At 43.6% G+C, this 16,620-nt stretch overlaps 2 protein-coding genes and 1 long non-coding RNA gene across 5 annotated transcripts; 1 reads left to right on the forward strand and 2 right to left on the reverse strand.

Moving 5' to 3' along the window:
* The first annotated feature begins 29 nt into the window (after positions 1-29).
* LOC117603508 (venom serine carboxypeptidase) lies at positions 30-1,777 on the forward strand. The gene is made up of 2 exons (XM_034322744.2): positions 30-345; positions 485-1,777. Exons 1-2 carry the CDS (start codon positions 49-51, stop codon positions 1,601-1,603), a joined length of 1,416 nt encoding a protein of 471 aa, XP_034178635.1. The 5' UTR covers positions 30-48; the 3' UTR covers positions 1,604-1,777.
* A 53-nt stretch (positions 1,778-1,830) lies between these two features.
* Positions 1,831-3,855, reverse strand: Ppt2 (palmitoyl-protein thioesterase 2). 3 transcript variants are annotated; one of them, XM_034322747.2, is made up of 5 exons: positions 2,956-3,855; positions 2,580-2,829; positions 2,394-2,512; positions 2,032-2,310; positions 1,831-1,958 (listed from the first exon to the last, which is right to left on the reverse strand). In XM_034322747.2, exons 1-5 carry the CDS (start codon positions 3,106-3,108, stop codon positions 1,941-1,943), a joined length of 819 nt encoding a protein of 272 aa, XP_034178638.1. In that variant the 5' UTR covers positions 3,109-3,855; the 3' UTR covers positions 1,831-1,940. The 3 variants fall into 3 exon arrangements, with proteins under 3 accessions (XP_034178638.1, XP_034178637.1, XP_034178639.1); XM_034322746.2 differs by having other exon boundaries at positions 1,940-2,310; positions 2,956-3,854; XM_034322748.2 differs by having other exon boundaries at positions 1,940-2,310; positions 2,901-3,040.
* Positions 3,856-10,339: 6,484 nt separating this feature from the next.
* Positions 10,340-16,233, reverse strand: LOC143305288 (uncharacterized). The gene is made up of 3 exons (XR_013062140.1): positions 16,043-16,233; positions 15,843-15,947; positions 10,340-10,524 (listed from the first exon to the last, which is right to left on the reverse strand). It is a non-coding gene; the product is annotated as an uncharacterized LOC143305288 (long non-coding RNA).
* Positions 16,234-16,620: the final 387 nt, after the last annotated feature.

Below are 16,620 nucleotides of genomic sequence, written 5' to 3' on the forward strand. Positions count from 1 at the left end.
CGTTTTGCGTTTGATCGGGACAATTACGTTTCGATCTCGTTAGTTTTAATGAGAAACACGATGAAGAGGCTCGTGTGCGTCTTACAGATCGCTTTTTTTATCTCAATCGCAAGTGGATTCATAAACGTTTATCCTAAATTGAAAAGTTATCCTTTTCCCGACGATGAAGATACGGGAAAGCCTCTATTCTTGACGCCTCTTATCGAAAGTGGCAGGATAGAAGAGGCTCGTAACAACGCGGTCGTACAGCACAAAGAAATGGACGATGTCAGCAGTTATGCCGGTTACCTAACCGTCAATAAATATTACAATTCGAACATGTTCTTTTGGTTTTTCCCAGCTGTGGTAAGTAATCGAATACTTCCGTCTTTTTTTTTATCGACGTTACTTTTAGAAGGCCCGTTGTTCGAAATGACGATCATGTTTCGTGTAAGTTGAATAAAATAAATAATTGAGCAGTAATATGGGATCTTATTTTACATAGCACAATCCGAAAACTGCTCCTGTAATGTTATGGCTTCAAGGGGGTCCAGGTGCTACATCCATGTTTGGTTTATTTATTGAAAATGGTCCATTCATAGCAACTGCAAACAAAACTCTTGCAATGCGTAAATATTCTTGGAACAAGTCACATAATATAATTTATATCGATAATCCTGTGGGTACTGGATACAGTTTCACTGAAAATGATAAAGGATATGCCACCAATGAAACTCATGTGGGAAGGGATGTTCATACTGCATTGGTACAGTTCTTTAAACTGTTCCCAGAACTACAGAACAATGATTTCTATGTTGCTGGTGAATCTTATGCTGGGAAATATGTACCTGCAGTGTCTCATGCAATCAAAGATTTCAATATCAAAGCACAGACAAAGATAAACTTGAAGGGTTTGGCAATTGGGAATGGTTTGACTGATCCAGAAAATCAGTTACACTATGGAGATTATTTGTATCAGTTGGGATTAATTGATGAAAATGGAAGAAACTTGTTCCATAAGTATGAAGAAGAGGGTAGAAGTCTAATTAGACAAGAGAAATATGAAGAAGCCTTCCAAGTGTTTGATGACCTTCTTAACAGTGACTTAACTGGATATCCATCATTGTTCAAAAACTTGACTGGATTTCAATACTACTTCAATTACCTGCATACCAAAGACTCAAATGATTCTGACTATATGTCAGAATGGATTCAGAGGCCAGATGTGAGGAAAGCAATACATGTTGGTAATTGCTCATTCCATGTTGAAGATAATACAGTAGAAATGCATCTAAAAGCTGATGTTATGAAGTCTGTGGCAGTCCTTGTATCAGATCTTACACAGCATTATAGAGTTCTCTTGTACAATGGGCAGCTTGATATTATTGTTGCTTACCCTCTGACAGAGAGTTATTTGCAACAATTAAAATGGCCTGGTGCTGAAAAATATAAAGTAGCTCTTAGAAAACAGTGGTGGGTTGGAAATGAATTAGCTGGATATTCAAAAACTGTTGATAACTTAACTGAAGTTATGGTAAGAAATGCTGGTCACATGGTTCCTGCAGATCAGCCTAAATGGGCTCTTGATCTCATTACTCGTTTTACACACAACAAAAGTTTCTAATTACTTGTATCAATCAATCTGACAAAATATGTGATAATTCTTATTATAGTTGTATTTACTGCAGCATAGCCATAAGAAAATGTTAACTTAAACTATATGGCAACGAATAAAACTGAAATGTAATCATACTACAAATGCAATTCTGATACGTAATTTTATAATGAAAGAGGTAGTAAACTTTTATTGATACATGAAAATGTGTAGAAGTATCTTATTACTAAATGATCTTATATACACGATTTCTCCTATTTAGTATACAAAATTTCAGTCCCAAATTGTCATGATTCCCGAAATCTTCGTTTTATTTAAGATCCCTTTGATATGGCATCAGTCACTTCTAATAAAATACATTAATCTAAATATGGCAATAAATAGTCATCCACTATAGATACATTTCTGTGCCATTCATAATGAGGGACATTTGGTACCGTGATGAGAGTGAGCCTGTCACTCTTGTCCAATGTTTTCAATCCAATTAAATCGTCCTTATAAATATCTCTATCACGCATTTCTATTACAGTTTCGTTAGTATCGTAATACGCAAAATGACTGCTTTGCCATGGAGTGATAACACCATCCTCGGGTCCTCCGACCAATACCATACGTTTCAGTTTGGTAAGACCTTCCTTAAAGTCTGTCGATTTCCTTGTCATATTTATTTCATTATTCAGATATGGAAGAAACTTGCTGTACTTGTAATATAATTTCTAAACAAAAGAAACCATCATAATCTTAAACACGATCGCTTTTCAAACAAACAAAGAAAGAATACCAGAGAAAGTATATCGACCTGATGATGTGGATCATTCCAATAATTCCCAATACTTGTGTGTTGTCCAACTTTGGAATAAAAAAGTTCATAAGCAGTTTCACATACCAGATCAGGGAAAAATAAATGCAGAAAACGAGCTGTAAAGAAAGAAAATCATTTGAATGAGCAGTTCCTTTGTTCTCCTGCTGAGATGGCAGCACCTACTTCCATATTGACCAGCCTGTGGGGAACTCAATGAAATGAAATTCCTAACATTATGCTTAGGAAATCTCTGCAATATGGCTCTAGCTAATAAACCACCTTGGCTATAGCCTACTAGATGTATTCCTTCAGGGAATGCAGCTCCTATGGACAAGACATCCACTCCTATCTCCTCTACTTGTCGCCACATTGGCTCCAGGCTACTCCATCCTGCATACCTTGGCGTGTTATAAACCTCAGTTCCAGGGTGCATCTGCAATCAAGTATCGTGTTGGAAACGCAGAAAGAAGAAGAAAACAAAAAATTTGATTGTATCATGTTTACCCGCCAGTAGGTGCGACATCTGCATCATCCTTGATAATGAACTTGAGGTACTTACTTCTTGAATTCTATTGCTGATAAGTTCCATGCTATCGCTCCCAGTGAGCACACCATGGATAACGACCACGGCACGATAACCTTCGACGACATTATTAATTACAATCAAAAACAAAGCGAAGAAATCAAACGGTCTGTAATTTAGGAGAGCCATTGACACTTGTAAGGAATGAACGACGCTTCAAGAGCAACGCAGCGTTTCCAGCTTACAACTGCTTTCCTTTGGAACTGCAGTTGTCAGAAACAGCTGTTCCTTTGTGCATTGTTGTGATTTCTGATTGGAGCATTACTATCGTCGCCCTGCGCTCTGAGCAGTGAGAGTGCTGCTTTTAGAATCGATTTTCTGAGAAACGACCAAACATCTCTTGTTGGAAATGAAGAAACTTACTTTATCAGCGACAGGCATGTGTTTATGCTTCAGAAAGAATCAGCTAGAAGACTACAGTGTGTCATTGTGCAATGATAATTCTATTTTTAAGAAAATAGAATTGTTTGGTACGTTCATGATCTAATTTTGTCTAATCTCAAGGCAATTGAGGTACAAAAATGTAAAAGTTTTAAAATTCATTTAACTCAAAGACCACCACTCAGGCGCCTCAGGAAATGGAAGAAATCAATTAGAAAAATTGGTTCTATAACTGTGCTAGATATGACCAGGTTTGATTGATAGGCCAGGGTCAACGGCGGCAAAAAGAATCCAACAGCGTTTCCAAATAACGTGATGCAGAATGTAGTAGGTCCCTAATCCTTTTGGAACTGTATGGTTGGGCACGTGCCATTTCCCGTGCTTACTTTAACCATATATCACCGTGTTCTGACATCACCCCTACGAAACTCAAGCCTCACGTTTGGAGGATGTTTGTCGCATTGTTTCGACCAGCCTTACCCTCGATTATCATGGCTTTACAAAAGGACAATCCTTTTGTTAACACCATGTGTTGCAATTTTCCAGAGGGTCTATTCAAGAATACTGAGTGTCTTTCAAGGGTATTTTTAAAGAACACCTCTATTAAAGCAATCTTTTGAATTTGCCGAGTCATTCACGTTATGAAAAAAGCGGAATGGATGTCTTTTTTAGGAGAACCTAAAGAGTACCATAGACGTCTCTGGTCATAATTACTTAAATAGATCAAGGATTATATTTTGAATGAAATTTGGTACCAGTAAAAACAGTGTTCTCCTTTTTCTCTAAGAGATTAGAACATCGTACAACAATTTAACCGGAAAGAATACCTGGGAACGAACGTGCTTACGTATTTCTGATGTCGCATGCTGGCTGTAATCGAGTCCCCGAGAAGCTTTGAAGCTTCCAGCGTTTCTTTCTCGTCGAAAGAGGGAAAAGAAGCGAAAGGGGAACGAGAAAAGCGGAGAAGGAAAGACGGCCAATCCAATTCCACACTCAAACCCGAGCACCGTGATGGCGGAGGGTGGCGAAAAAACGCAGCCACGCCATACCAGAGCGCAACGCGGGGAGCCCTAGGTCTCGGAGCTTTTTTGCGTTTAATCAAGGATATTCGCGGTCGGCTGACTCGCTATTTTAGTCCACCAAGTGCTAACCGAGGCGCGCAACCACCGGCATATCGCAGGAAGTGGATGAAGGAATCTTCGTCCTTTGACCTCGCAGGGACGCTTCCATTTATCCGTCTCTATTCTTTACTTTGTAATCTAAGGTTAAACAATGTAAATAACATCTAAATAAATGAATTTTTTTAAGAAAAATGTCTGTGTGAAAATATTCCAACCACTCATACCACCCCTCCGGTGATAATTTAGCCCGGTTTTGTAAATTCAAATGGTGTGCAAATGCCTGATGAACGAGCAGTGGCACAATAATGTTTGCAGAAATATGCAGGAACCGCTGCCACTTATGTTTTTTTAGCACCCAGATGCTGTCTACTCTTCCTTAAAAAAAGGATCAAAATAATGAACAAAAGTAACGCTCTTAGTTCATTTTCTTTTTTGTAAGAAAGAGTAAAGAAACGCTGTTCGATTCACGGAGCGAGTAGTTTTTCTTCGTCGCCAAGAGGAATCATAGATCCCTCTTCGTCCGTGAGTCGACTCGAGAGGCTGTTTAAGGCCACCCTCTGGCTCGGGTAAGTACAGAGGCGGGAGAGAAGACGAAGTGGGTGGTACGGTGTCGGAGGAACGGCCGGGAGATTAGCGTTAATTACAGAGTTGAGCCGTTCCGGGGTTGGGACGGGCGCGAGGTATTTGTCACTCGGCACTGCTCTCGACTCCTGTTCCTCGTTCTGAATATTAATAACCCTGTGCCATCCTTCGCCGACCCCCTTCTCTCCTCGCCCCTGTTCCACCTACCCTCTCACTGCACACCTCTCGTTTTACGACATCCGATGAATTGCACGCCAGACAACGCTACTCATTATGCTGACTGCTTGATTTCATCACCGTCACCGCTACGAAAAATTAATTGTCCCGTGATCAGCGGGGGAGACAAGGATCAACTTGGAGATTCTGATTAACACTTGCCACCTCCATCGGCGGGATGGTTATGCGAGCTGTTTGGAAAGGCAAGAACAATTTGTATAAGGGAGATTAGATACTTTATGGATTCCTTGACAAGGATGCAAATAAATAAAATATCCAAGAACGTTTTGCCAGTGTCTGAATTGGAAGTTCTTCTCCCAAGACGGTCTTCTGCCATTCTTCTCCCTCGTATCATTTTCCAAAAATTGAAAAACGCTACCTTGGACGATCGAACCCCTCTACCGATGGTTTTAACCCCTTCCACGTATCATGTCGATCAATCGATATGCTCTCTCGTCCTTTCTGCGGTCGGTCCCTCGATGGCGGTCCCATTCCCGCGCGAAACGTTCAGATATTCAAAGTCGGGGAATAGTTTATTCATGGCCGGCTCGGAGAACTTAGAAAGATATTGGAAGCGGCCCAGGAGAGGGCGAAAGATAGGAAAAAGGGACGGAGGAGGACGACAGAGAGAGAGAAGAACGATATTGGTCGGACGGAAGTGTCCCCTCGGGGAAACGAGAAAACGGGAGGAGCATCGTCTCTCCCCAGATCCGATAAAGCGAAAGAGGGACCCCCTTGTGGCACGGCCACCACTCCTACGAGTTGACCCACGTGACAGCGAGCCCGCCAATAAAATTCAAATAAACTCCACCGTGCATACTAAATTATCACATTTTCCATTACCCGACCGCGTGCCTATCCCCAAACAGCTTCCGTTTGCTCCACAGCGAACGTTTCAACGTCCTGTCGAAATTCCAATATTTTTTACTTTTTACCCAACCGTACCACCGCTTCCATGATGAAACTTCTACGTCCTTTGAAAACAGAACAGTGATGCTGGAATGATTTCCAAATGACTAATAACTCTGAGAGAAACTTAAATTAAGTTTTAATTAAATTAAACGTGCTTTGCATGTGTGATAATTTTGTAGGCTCTAAACTTAATTTTTTCCTCGAAACAGAAGAATGACTTTAGAACGATTTCACAATATCCTGAAAGGACCTATCATTTTCTTCAAGATATACAACTTAATTGATTATTGCCGGAACCAGGACTTGATCCGTTTTGATGGAAAACCATTGAACTTAACAATGAGCCTATTAGGCTTTCGAAGATTAAAAGGGGTGAACACCTTTCTGTAACAATGTATTGGCTACAACTTGAAGATTGTTATCGTCGTCATTAATACAAAGTTGGATACTCACCAAGGAAAGTGGGAATGACTCGTTCAGGAGGGTCCAGTGGTGTCTGACGAAAGGGACGCAGAGGTCAGGTGTCCTTTCCCAGGAACGCCCCAGATTTCGACATTACTCAAGCGGGATCAACCTGCCAGCAAGGAGGCCATTGTTCGCCTTTACGTTGCCGAGTTTCTTCCGCATCGATGCTGCACCATCTTCCTGGACGATCGTTCGGATACATGGCACTTTTTGCTCCCGTACGACCGTATCGAATGTCCAGAAAGATTGCTCGGATACAAACAGTGGTGAAATGTATGTATTGTTATTTTTATTCGTGTCCTTCGAGGATTTTTAAACAATTTATATCGAATTCATGCGGGCAGGTGATGTTAGAATTTTTATTTAAAATTATTAAGTATTGAGATTCTATTGACAGAGTTTCAATTTTCATGGATTTTTCACGATAGCATAAACCCGTTAAGACGGACAGAAATTAACCAAACGAAGTTTCGCCGTGTAAAACAATTAGTAGCTTTAGCTGTGCCCCTATTCACCCTATCAGCTTGTCTACGCCCCGACTATTAGTATAATCGCTGGAGGCTACGACCCTTAGCCACCCCCGAGCGATTCACTTTAATTCTTAGCGAGTTAGAATCACCATCCCTACCTTTTCTACGATCGGCATGACCTTCAGCCTTATTGTACATTTATTTCGTTCAACTAAAAATTTCAACAGATGAAAAATATTTACGAAACACGATTTTTCACCAAGTGATTAGACGACAATTTTTCCACGCTGTTCCGCCTTTCGTCACGTCCAGAAATAAATGTAGCGTTCCGTTGCGTGTCTAATTGATTCCCAGCGTGGCAAGGGGTCACGATACGACCGCATCAGGGTGAATTTCCAAACGTCGATCCACCCCTTTGCATTATGGATGCACCTGATTTCACACTTGTTCGTTCGCACTGGCGAACTCCGCCGCTGTAACGTCTCCATCGATATAAACGGTCCGCAATTTGCTGGCCCATTGTAAACCGCCCCCTTCGGTTCGATTCATGGGTAATAAATCCTGGCACCGGGATATATGCTGAATTTATGTTTACGAAAGCTATGGGCGTGGAAAAGGTAGCCGTCTACCACCTGAAATCTGTCGTAACTATCCTTGCTCGTGTTCAGAATATTTTTGCGAATTTAGATTTTATATATGAAAAAAGAAAATGTGCAGATTTGTTAATTTTTTGTTTTCAAATTAATCTTGTTGAGAAATTTTAGTCGTTAAGGGTTGATCTGAAAGGATTATCAGTATAAGCGAGCGAGAACCCGAAAATTTCGGATACCCGAATAAAATTCCGTCTCGATAGGGTTAGTCACTTATTACAAATCATTTTGTAGCCATGATATCGATCAGATATTTGAAATTGGCCGTGTAACATGCGTAGGTCCGCGCCACGTGTCGTCACCGACGTCAGACGTCGTTCAACATCCCTCCCCTCTGTGAACCTTCTTTGTACCCGCAAAACCCACTTGAATCGTTGGTCGGTTCGTCTATTCGTTCGTTACTCGTCATTCAATACCAATTTGTCCAGTTACCGAGATTAGAAAGCGACTTGAAAGCGATGCTAATTCGTCCTGCGTTCTCCGCTTTCTAATTTGAGATTCACCCTCTCTGACCCCGTGCTTAATGCTCTATATTCCGTTTTATATTAACACAGCAGCATCGATCGCGGTTGTTCGAGTAACCTGCATCCGATTTCTCGAAATAACACGGAAAACGTTCTAAAAAATAAATGAAGATAAAGTAACGATAAGAGTATTCGGTATTTAGAGCGGAAGCGAAGCATCAAGAGGCAAGAAACAAAGCAAAGTGAAAGACAACTCCGGAGGAAGTCGCAATCAAAATGCTAATCGCCGGGAACAAGGTGTAAGTCCATAGAAATTGGATGTGAGGGACTTAATATTACTCTGCGACTCGGATCGCTAAAGAGTATTACGGGGGGGATTATCGGGGTAAAGTGACACCCTTGCCCCCAGGGCTGCGGCGATGTACAGTGTGCAGTCTTAACAAAACACCGGGGGTTAGCCGAGCCTTCTGTAAATATTGTTACCGCCACCCCGTCGGCAATTTTGCCAGCCATATGTTAGACCACCGATGTCCTTTTTACCGTTTCCGTTTCGCTTTGAATCTGATTCACTCGATTGATCTTGGCGGATAACAAAATCTAAATGAAACGAAAGAAGAAGTTATTAAATTGCATACAGTCTATCTAGGTAGTTTCGCTGATGAGTTGTTCACTCTTTTACATCTAGTATCCCCATAAGGCGAAGCATAATCTCTTATCAGCGATACAGAAGCGCACGCACGCCGGTTCGCTATGATCAACGAGTTTTTCAAACGTCACCCCGTCGAAACGGCTGGGATTTTCGTTCGTGTCGTGGACGAATGCCCAGTGGAATCGCGTGTAATACGCGTTGCACGCGTGCAGAGAAGAATTGGGGTCGCAGAGCCAGGACAAGGGGTGGTCGGATATATTTGCTTTAGAACCGGGCAATCACGTCGAGGGTGGTCCAAGCCCACCAGACTGCGATCCGGATTAGCGAGATCATAATCAGCCAATCACTGGCACGGTGCAGCAAGGTGTCAAATGTCAGTTCCTGCGGGACGTGGATTGATTTCTTTCGCTGGATTCGCGTCGACGGGGGTTGATTTCGCGATACCCGTCGAATCTAATGGGATTCTACAGTTCGGAAGGGAAAGGATGGATTGGATTTGCTCGGCACCGCTTCAAGCTGTCAACGAGGAACTTCTACCTTGAGTCTACGGAAACGGATGCTGATGCGAGCCGCAAAGTGGCTTCGCGAATTACCATTATAGCGCGGTAATACCCAGCGTGCCGAGAGTTGCTGAGCAGAAAGGAAACATCGCAAACATAAAGTGGCCTAATCCGAAAGCCTATATTAGTAATGGAGAAATCCAGTTTCAACGTGCTTAAATACACTTCCCGCATCTTTAGAACAAGTGCTGTTGCACTAGTTATCATAATGTGATCGATGAAGATCTATGCGATTGTCATCGAAATCATTTCCATTGATTGCCACTTGGACGTCGGTGCACGTTATCATCGAGATTGCGAGATGCCAAATATCTGTCCGTTGGTCATTGCCCGACCCACTTCGACAAATGTATCGGTACAAGTATCAATTGTCAGGAGTTCACCGAGGTCGACAGAGATTGTTCAGCTCAATCGAAGGCAACCTAACCCGACCTTCGTCTATCCTAACTTGCATCCAATCCAAGTGCATCCAACGAAATTCAATCAGACACGAAGAAAAAGAAAGAATAAATATTACAAAAGATTATTACGAATTGTTCTGTTACCTTTTTCTCCCCCAACGAAGATTGGAAGGTACTGTCTACGTTCACCTTTGATTTATTCCTGAACCATTTGCGCGCGTGCCGGTGGACGATCACGGTGGCTCGATGAAGCTTCAACGATATCGTTCCACCGCGAAAAGGGTGGTAGTAGCGCGATGAAAATGGGATTGAAAACCACCAGACTAATCTCCTTCCTCCTCGTCGTGTAGTCGTAATATCCACACCCACGTTCAGCCCGCATACACGACCGATCGTCCACCTGCACGATTCTCTTCGTATTTTTCTACGTTGAGCGTGCGAAGACACGTACACGTATAGAAATGAGAGAACATATATTAAATGCGTGTACATACTTGAGGGTGTGCGTGCTGGTCGCGCAGCAAAGCGGGTTGCCATTTAAATAAATGTTTAATCTCGCCCACCTCCTGTAGCCCCCTCTGTTCCCCAGGTAATATCCTCTCTCTTTCCCTGCTTTCTTTTCCTTGCTTCCTCCTGAGTCGCGATTCGCTCGCGAAAAGGCTGACCCGATGAAACTGGAAAAGAGAGGACGCGTTAGATGGTGGAAGGAAGTCGATGGAGAAGTTAAAGGAGAAGAGAAAACAAGAGGGTCGAAATAGTAGGTAGAGGAGGGAAGCAGAGCTCGAGAGGCAAGTAAAAAACCAATCGAGTCTGTGCAGTGGCTGCGTGCTACTATCTTCCCTCTCTAACGTTCCACCCCCGTTTCCGCCCTGGACCGACCCCCGGAGCCATTTAACCTCTGCATTGCAAATGCCACCCCCTTTTTGCCACGGCCATCCGGTCGTATAAGGGTAGCCAGAGGGGTAAGAGAGGCTAACACTCACAGTCGAGCCGAGACTGTTATTTTAACGAAATATCTTTAAACGCCGACCGAGGAGAAAGAGAGAAATAGAGGACGAACCCCGCCAGTCAGCCCTGGAGGGAAGCTTCTGAACGCGAGGGGGATGGGTCGGAGAAGGAGGACGGTTAGCCTCGGACGAGCTCCGAGCTTCAGAGATGAAAGGATACCTAGTTACGGGATGAGGGCCCAACGGTTTAAAGGATTACCGGCCTGCCCATTATTCAAATGTATGCTAAACGCGCGGGGCGATGCGCGCGATAGCCTTATCAACCCTCTTACGAGCCATCCTCGCTGGAACCACACCGACCCGTATACCATGCGTGTATTTTAACGTTGGCGTACCGCAATACCAGGTATGTATACCAGGTATGCGGCTCTGGCATACCTGGAACTATCGATATTGCGGCAAATGAACCTCCCACCGCGAATACATGGCCACCTCGTTAATTCTAACATATGTTTTTCCCGCGTTCACCACATAGAATGTAAAAGTGTTAACAATCGGTAGCTCTATTCGTGGCCAGGGTATCGCATTACCCTTTGCTGACTTTATTTTCAAATTTGATAGATAAAATGATCTCGGTAATGACCAGTCCAGGATGTACCTAAGCCTCATCCTCCAGTGAGAATAACAACCACGTGATATCATAATTACTAAATACAGTAATTAAAAGTAACTGGCCAGCATGTTTCTAAGCGACAAGAACGTGGGAAGTGAGGAACGGGCACCACTCTCTCTTCCTCGAAGATCTAAGCGCAAAAAAAAAGGTAAGCATGGTCGGGTCTCGTGCGTCGTGGTCGGTAGTGGTCGCCGCTCCGGGAGGAGAGTAAAAAATTAGATCAGTCATTAAGCGGAGAACGATTTAATGAAGATGACCTCATACTCTCCGCAGCGGAGTTTGTACGGCCGTTCTAAGCGGATTCTCACGTCAATCGCTGGCCGCGAGTCAAGTGGCGAGAATTGTCGGCAATTGTTTCCGAAATCCCGCGCAGATGCGCTCGCGCTCGGTATGTTTGCGAGCGTGTGCGTGCGCGAAATATCGTGCGAGTCGTCGCGGCGGGCACGCAACCACGGGCGGACTGGCCCCGCCGATCCTGATGTGTGAATCACTCGGCACAATTACGACAATTACCGGACCGGTCGCAAGTCACCACACTATCCGCGTTCGCAGTTTCCCACGCCCTCTTCCATTCACGCTTCGCGCAAATCTCGAGCTTACTTTCCTTAACCGCTATCGCCTCGCCGGATGGATCTTTCCGCGGTTACCGCTTTCAACGAGCTGTTGATGACATTCCACGACAATGATACTGGTAGAGAAAAGAATTTGCAAGAAGGGCCTCAGGTTGCTTGAACTCTTTTTTTTTTTTTTAGTAGAATGTTTAATTAGATTCCACGAGGTCCTTCTTGCATCGAATACTACAATTCTGTCTGACAATGAGACACAGTAGCATCGTTCAGCATTGCCATTGATACTTAATTTGCAAGGGTTAATTAAGCGCGAGAGAAACTGTGTCAGCCACGATCGATGACCACGAGTAAATCACACATCCATGGACAAGTAGTTGCGTCACTAGTTAATTAATCCTGCCACCGTGTCAGTACGATCAGATTTTAAACAATTAGCGAATGGATGTGCGCGGAGTAACTCTAGGGACCGGTCGCACCCATCTTCAGGTTCCATGTCTCTCGGGACGAGCGTGACTTTCCACGTGGGCTTAATACTAACTCGCATGCACCACGTGCCTCGGCCAGCTCTCACTGCTTTATATCCTCGTCCTTCCTTCTCGTTACGCCCAACAACAAAGTCTCCGAAGGTCCTGTACGTATGCGGTACAAATATCCTTGGACGAACTGCCTGCGAACACGCCACCGCCGTTGGTCCAATTCGATTCAATTCCACTGCTCTTTCTCCTTTCTATGTTTCTCTTTTCCTCTGCTTTTCTTTCTTTCTTTTTTTTTTTTTTTTTAGTCGTTCTCTATCTCCGACCTGCACGATCCGGTTACTCCCTGGAGAACGATAGATCCTCGGTTGACTTTGCTCGGGGTGGTTTCTCTCAACTGCTCTCCCCTCTCCGTCTACCTCTCCTTGCTTCTCTTTTTTTATTCTATACTTTTGTACGACCTGATGAGGGGTCGCGATCATCTGCAATACAATTTCAAGTCCTTTCGAATGATCATTGATTTCATTCCGCTCCCTTCTCTTTAAAGTGATGCAGTTTTGTTTGACTGAAAGCGAAGTCAATTTTTGGATAATTCCCCGTGACATTCTAACGATGAATTAACGAACGTCTACTGTACCGAGTTACCTTCTGAATAAATAACTTTGCAGTCGCGGTGATACTGCACCTCTCTCTAGAAACGGCGCGAAAGCTCGTTTCGTTTCATGAATCCTTTCACCAACAGAATTTCCACGGGGTCGCTCGTCTATACCCGACAGTTTGTGTTCACCAGGTCGGTCCGGGTCCCCGGTGTCTCGTTCATCCTGGTCAGTTAATAACCGTGGTTGGGATCCATGGTCCACTAACGGTAGCCGACCACCGTTGCTGACCACCGTGTCTGGTTGGGTTTTCGGGCGAATTATGGAAACACGGCGTTATACGATGCGGTGGCCGATGATAACGCAACGTACCGGCTCGTTCCTCGTTTTAATTAAGCCCCGTCCACTCGTTGTGTTCCCGGCCACGCCAAGATATCGCCTGGTACACTGGTTCTCAGGAGCAAAGGATACGCGAGACGGAACTGTTCCTCGTGAATTCCAACAGGGAAAACTGTTCCGTTCTTTACGAGAGAATGAATCCTTTCCGGTGTCTCGAAGGAAACCGCAACCTTAACGCGCGGACCGTGGTGGTCATCGGTGACCTATGCCCTGAATTTAATTTCGAGTTTTTACATCGTCTGCCAGTAGACACACGGTCAGCCAGGAATCCACTCCCTCGTTTAATTAATTCGTCTTGCTGCGGCAAGATATCACGGAGTGGTTGCTTTTAATGAAATTTCAACAGAAAAAATAAATGGCAACTGTATTCATGGTCTACTTGGTTCAGCTGGAGAAACCGGAAGATGTATTTTTGATAGAATAAAAAATAAAATATTTTTCTCGATTTGTAAACCTCTTTTCCAACTACAAGGAAGATGAGTTTATTTCTTCCGGTATACTGAGAGAATTAGACTTCCGTTTCTCAGGGTTAGGATATCGGTGTATGTAACTGGAATTTGATAGGGAAGCTCGAGACGAGGATAGGGAAAAGCGAGACGATAAAGTGGTCGTAATATTTTCATAAGAGACCGTCTCTTTTTTCCTTCTCGTTACTGCTCCCTGGCTACGAGTCGAGCGAAGTAATTAGCAGTCAAGGCACGATAGCATGGTAGACTAGAGAGTAGTTGCCGCGGCAGGATTCATTTACGAAACATCTGGAGCGACGGGATGCATGCAGTTCCGTTTATTCCGACAATTTCGTTTAAATTAGCTGAACGCGACCGTTTTTACGTCGACGCTTCAGCGGTTCACACGTACTCCTCCTCCCGCCCTTTTCTCTTCCCGCGAGTAATCATCCAGATTCGTAAATTACTCGTTGTCCCTGCCCGTGCGTTTCTGCAAATCCACTTTGTTTTCGCGGGTCTGTTCAATTGGAATTGAAAAAAAAGAGGGGTATTGAAATGATTAACTTGTGCTTGGGAACGAAACCGACCGTGTGATCATTCTAATTATTAAAAAATATAGATGATTAATTATCAAAATGATAATTACCGCACACCTGTACAAATTGAAAAGTTTCTCAATCACTGCCACGATATTTCTTTTTCTTTGGAGTACAAAGTACGCCAGTTTCGACCCTCTTTGTCCAGGTGGTCGCTTTTTAATTGACGGTCCCGAGCACGCTGGGGAGACATCCTAGCCGACGATGAAGAAGAAAACTCGAAAAGTTAAGTCGTGGGTTGCGTAAGGGCTCGTCAAAGTGCGAATTACCAGCCTTATTATTATCCTTCGCGGTTCCTAACACGCCACTTTTTCATCCTTCCTCCATCCTCCCCCTTTGAATAAAAACCAGGAGAAAGAGAAAAGAATCCCTCCTGATAATAACTCGTGCCCTTCCATTTGCTCAACGGAAGCAACGGTTATGAAACGCCGGTATTATTTATCGCGCACACGACCTTACGTTTTCGGGGAACGATCGTTTTTCTCTTTCGCTGCGGAACGGAGAAAGAATTAATCGTTAAACGCGAATTCGTCGCCGATAAATTGAGGACCTTGCAGCAACGATGCAGTTCCACTTTTTACTATTTCTTCTAATAATTTTATAAGCATTCTTTTCTAATTTACTTAAAATTGATCAAAATGCAGTTGCAAGATCCTCAGTTACGTTGAAAATATTCTTGTACGGAAAGGAAATATCTGAAAAATCCAAACGGACCTAGAAGTCATCCGTGTAATTACCTAAACTGTCATTACTCGGATGGTTTAATAGGACGACAAAAGTAAGCCTCCTATCTAGGTGAAAGAACACCCTCTTTTCTTACCGTACTAATCAGAGACTGACGACTAATTAAATTAGCCGATCGTTACGGTGGATAGGGCACATACGTTCGTGGATAAACGAGCGGTTCTTCCGTCTTCGTCGACGATTCGTCCTCGAATCCCTGGTGTACTACACACTAGGTAGCCCCGACGGGCATAACCGCGCCCCTGTTTGCCACTCACTACCCCTGATTAGCTGGACTTCCTGTCCACGAGCCGTCGCAACATAGAAACGACGAACAAGCGTACCAGAGTTTATTCATATAACGTGTGCCTACACGTTCGATACGTCCATGCTTTCCAGGGGTTAATGATTGGGCTTGATTGCTCGGCAAACATGGGCGAGCCTCGAATCACCTCCCCTTTGTTCCTCACCCCCTTTCAACGTCGTTTACGACTTTGTTCGTTGATTCTATTCCACGTATCATCTCAAAGAGGGTTTAGTATTGCGGCTGCTTTAATGTTGGCCATTTACCTTGCGCGGGAAAACGAAGAATTATAGCTGCGATTTTTTTTCCATGATTCTAGGTGAAATCTTTACTTGTGAAAATTATTTGCCCACTTGTACTTGAGGATTAACCTGAAATAAAAAAAAATATAATTAGAGGGACTTCATCAATGTGTTGCCATTGTTCTAATTCTCTACCTCAACGAAAAATAGTGAGAATGTCTTACAATTTCTGCATTAAATGAAACATCGTTCGAATCAATCGTTTCAATTCTGGACAAGCCTTCAGGATGCACTTAACTGCTCCGTGGCAATAAAAATTCAATTTCTTATAGGAGGGGAAATGCAGCGGAGGTTCGACAGCCGCGAAAATGGCGACGGTTGGAACATAGCGTCAATGAATCCGATTGATCGCAGATCAATGGGTCGTTGCCGCCGGACGATCGACTAATCTCGAGGGTCAAACGATGCCGGTCAAGTCGGACTTCCTTCGCCAGTTAACCTCGACGCTATTCTCAATCTCGACTCTGACTCATCCTGGTCATCATCATCGTCGTCATTGTCGTCGTTGTTGACTTTGTTCGTGTCTCTTCAGCAAGGCGCGTGTTCGTAACGTCACGATGATGTAATATATTCTTTAAACTGACCCTGCTGTTTTTCGTTACCACTGTCTTCATTTACTATCATCTTTGTCATAGTTTCTATCATGACCAGTCATTCGTAGAATGTACACAATTTTCAGTGATATATTTTTATTAAACATTCGAAAACCCGGTTGACGTTAGCTGAATACAATGGAGGTATT

The sequence above is a fragment of the Osmia lignaria genome, chromosome 4 (assembly GCF_051020975.1).
Source record: "Osmia lignaria lignaria isolate PbOS001 chromosome 4, iyOsmLign1, whole genome shotgun sequence".
Classification (NCBI taxonomy): Eukaryota; Metazoa; Arthropoda; class Insecta; order Hymenoptera; family Megachilidae; genus Osmia; species Osmia lignaria.

What these genes read in the sequence shown, in the direction of transcription:
- LOC117603508 (XM_034322744.2), top strand. Translation starts at nt 49, where the DNA reads ATGAGAAACACGATGAAGAGGCTCGTGTGCGTCTTACAGATCGCTTTT. An exon ending in TTTGGTTTTTCCCAGCTGTG is followed by an intron (nt 346 to 484) that starts GTAAGTAATCGA and finishes TATTTTACATAG; the next exon opens with CACAATCCGAAAACTGCTCC.
- Ppt2 (XM_034322746.2), bottom strand. Translation starts at nt 3,108, where the DNA reads ATGGCTCTCCTAAATTACAGACCGTTTGATTTCTTCGCTTTGTTTTTG. An exon ending in TCAGCAATAGAATTCAAGAA is followed by an intron (nt 2,830 to 2,955) that starts GTAAGTACCTCA and finishes ACTTGATTGCAG; the next exon opens with ATGCACCCTGGAACTGAGGT. An exon ending in ACAGGCTGGTCAATATGGAA is followed by an intron (nt 2,513 to 2,579) that starts GTAGGTGCTGCC and finishes CTTTCTTTACAG; the next exon opens with CTCGTTTTCTGCATTTATTT.